The sequence below is a fragment of the Aplysia californica genome, unplaced genomic scaffold, assembly GCF_000002075.1.
Source record: "Aplysia californica isolate F4 #8 unplaced genomic scaffold, AplCal3.0 scaffold00123, whole genome shotgun sequence".
Lineage (NCBI taxonomy): Eukaryota > Metazoa > Mollusca > Gastropoda > Aplysiida > Aplysiidae > Aplysia > Aplysia californica.
The window spans coordinates 66,915-69,849 of record NW_004797393.1 but is presented as its reverse complement, the minus strand read 5'-3'; the positions used below and the strand labels follow the sequence as shown (position 1 = coordinate 69,849).

At 39.7% G+C, this 2,935-nt stretch overlaps 1 protein-coding gene across 3 annotated transcripts in view; it reads right to left on the bottom strand.

Annotated features, from left to right (window-relative positions):
• The window catches only part of LOC101854318, a 65,748-nt gene that overhangs the window by 31,260 nt on the left and 31,553 nt on the right, over nucleotides 1–2,935 (bottom strand). For all 3 annotated transcript variants that reach the window (XM_035969174.1, XM_005096191.3, XM_035969175.1), the window contains exons 7-9: nucleotides 1,483–1,538; nucleotides 838–966; nucleotides 193–307 (exon numbers count right to left, since the gene is read on the bottom strand). In XM_035969174.1, the coding sequence (XP_035825067.1) occupies nucleotides 193–307; nucleotides 838–966; nucleotides 1,483–1,538 (300 nt within the window). The remainder of the gene's footprint in view (nucleotides 1–192; nucleotides 308–837; nucleotides 967–1,482; nucleotides 1,539–2,935) is intronic.

Below are 2,935 nucleotides of genomic sequence, written 5' to 3'. Positions count from 1 at the left end.
TGTATATTTTCCTAACAAGTTCTCCTTCCCCCCCATCCAGTAGTGTATATTCCCGTCACACGGCACCCTCCATCTCAAACCCATCCAGCCAAGTAATTAACCATTCACACTTTTCAGTCTACTATTGTCTAGATAGCATTATGCAAAGCATTCATTAGTGACTTTACGAAAAACCCATAAGACTGCAGTTACCTATGAAAGCATTTTTGTCTTCATCATGACTGAGACGATAACATCTTGGGAAAAATGCATCTTGGTCCGAGTTGTCGAACCATGTCACGTTTTTCATGTTAACGCAAAGGCCCACCTGAAAAAAGAAATGGTCGTGAAATACAGAGAAGGAAAATTTCCTTTCAACCTGTCAGTTTGACACATCACATATATTTGATCTGATCTAAAGCAGTTCATGTGATTTGAATAACTTTTCTCAACGGAATATTGGAACAAACAAAAATTGCAAGCACATGCTCTTTCTTGATATTGATAAAACAAAACAGACAAAGCTCCCTGTCAGAGAGAAATCATTTAGTACTTACACTGTGTAACTTCTGGAAAAAAATAAAAAGAATAAATTAGCAAGCCACGCTACACATTACTTATGGTACATAACAAAAGTTTGGCTAAATACGATTTTTCGAAATAGATGAATATCGATCATACAAAAACAAAAGACTGCTTTCATGCTTCGGTTGATTTCTTTAAAAAGTATGATAGGAGAGATCACAAAAGTGTTCCCCTTTTCCTATTTATAAATTGACAAATCCAACAAATCAAGTCAGCAGATATATATAACATACAATCATCAAGAGCTAACTGCTGGCTAACTAATGTACTGACCTTGGTTGTAAAAGATCCTGCCTTGCAGTAGTGATTTACCATCTGCTCTTTGCTCAGGTAGCGATAGTCGATAGCATCTCTTTTCAGCACCCAAATAAAAGATGGATTAACATTGCGAACCATGCGAGACTGGGGAGAGGTTGAAAAGAGGGAACATTCAAACTGACAGACTGCCAGTACGGTAACCCGACAACATTTTCTTTAATTAAAATAATTCTCATTTCCATGAGAGGAGTTTTTATAACCTTCTGTACACAAAATCAAAATCATTGGCCAGCTGTCCAGATTATGCTAAGCTTAAAACTTTCACATTTTTCAAATGCATGTTTAAAATCTGTGGTTCTGATTGCAAACCCTGGAGAATTATTTAGTTGAAAATCAAATTCTAAAATTAAATGTTGAAAAAAGCAAGAAAAGGAGTATAATATGGGTACAACTTTCATAAGAAGGTGGTGTAAAATCTATAAGAGTAGGCTTCGGCCGCCACCCGGGCAAAATTCAAAATTTTCCACCAACTGAAAATGTTTAGTGTGTCCCGGGCGCTCATATGACCTTATGCAGTTGCGAGCGCCGTAAAACACTTACAAAACCCCCCCCCCCACAAAACCCCTCCCCCCAAAGAACTAAAAGAAGAGTGTGGCATACCATTATTCCATAGATTCCATCATCTTCCTCCCATGGTGGAATTCTAGGCTGATCGTCTGAAAAAGGAACAGGAGCCGATGAAAAATTGGGAAACAACACGCTATTTTCCTACCATTCTACAACTCGAGATCTTGCTGGCCAGGCAAAGCTCTTTTCTTTTTACTCAGTGCAGGCTTAATTGTAGGCTTACAGGCCCAGCGAAATATTTCACAATACATTCTTATCTTAAGATAAGATAAGATAAGATAAGATAAGATACATCTTTATTGTCCAGATACCGGCATATTGGTTTGGTGTTTCACCATGTACACACACACACACACACACACACACACACACACACACACACAAGCACACGCGCAAACACACACACGTATACACACACACACAAACATGCACACACACGCAAGCCAACAGTCACACGCATAAAATAAATGAACAGTAAAATAAACAATAATAATCCTAAGCTAGATACATCTTGGTCATGCCTGTGGTATATTTTGTTTAGCTGGTAAAGATCAGGCATCTAAAAAAAAAAAAGAAGGAGAAGGAGGAGTAAATCAGCAATAGGTCTCCCCCCCTACCACTTGATCTATACACAAGGTTATCATTTATATGGTTAACCCTAACTGTACGTCGTGTTTTACTACCGTATCCTTACGACGTGGGGAACTCTGTGCCACCACTTAACCCTATCCGTACGTCGTGTTTTACTACCGTATCCTTACGACGTGGGGAACTCTGTGCCACCACTCAACCCTATCCGTACGTCGTGTTTTACTAACGTATCCTTACGACGTGGGGAACTCTGTGCCACCACTCAACCCTATCCGTACGTCGTGTTTTACTACCGTATCCATACGACGTGGGGAACTCTGTGCCCTCACTCAACCCTATCCGTACGTCGTGTTTTACTATCGTATCCATACGACATGGGGAACTCTGTGCCACCACTTAACCCTATCCGTATGTCGTGTTTTACTACTGTATCCATACGACGTGGGGAACTCTGTGCCACCACTCAACCCTATCCGTACGTCGTGTTTTACTATTGCATCCATACAACGTGGGGAACTCTGGGCCACCACTTTCCAAAGAGTAAATTTACTCGTTAATCTGATCCACACGCTTTGCATAGCAGTCTGTCAAAATGATTTTTTGAGAAATACTGAAAATTCCAAAGAAATCTTCCTACTAGAAGTATTTTAAAATGTTAAGAATACAACCCCGGGGGTACAAAATGACCCCAGGGTGTGCAGTAGTCTCATAGCTGTGATAGGACGTGGATTGAAATTTCTGTAAAACTGATTTACCATTTAATCATATTATGACTTTGTCAGGCTTGCGATATAGGATACTTGAGGTCTGGCTTATCAAAAGAAAATGTTTTAATCTATACTTTTAAAACATTATTTTAGTTGGGGCCGGGAGGGGGGGGGGTGTAATTATATAT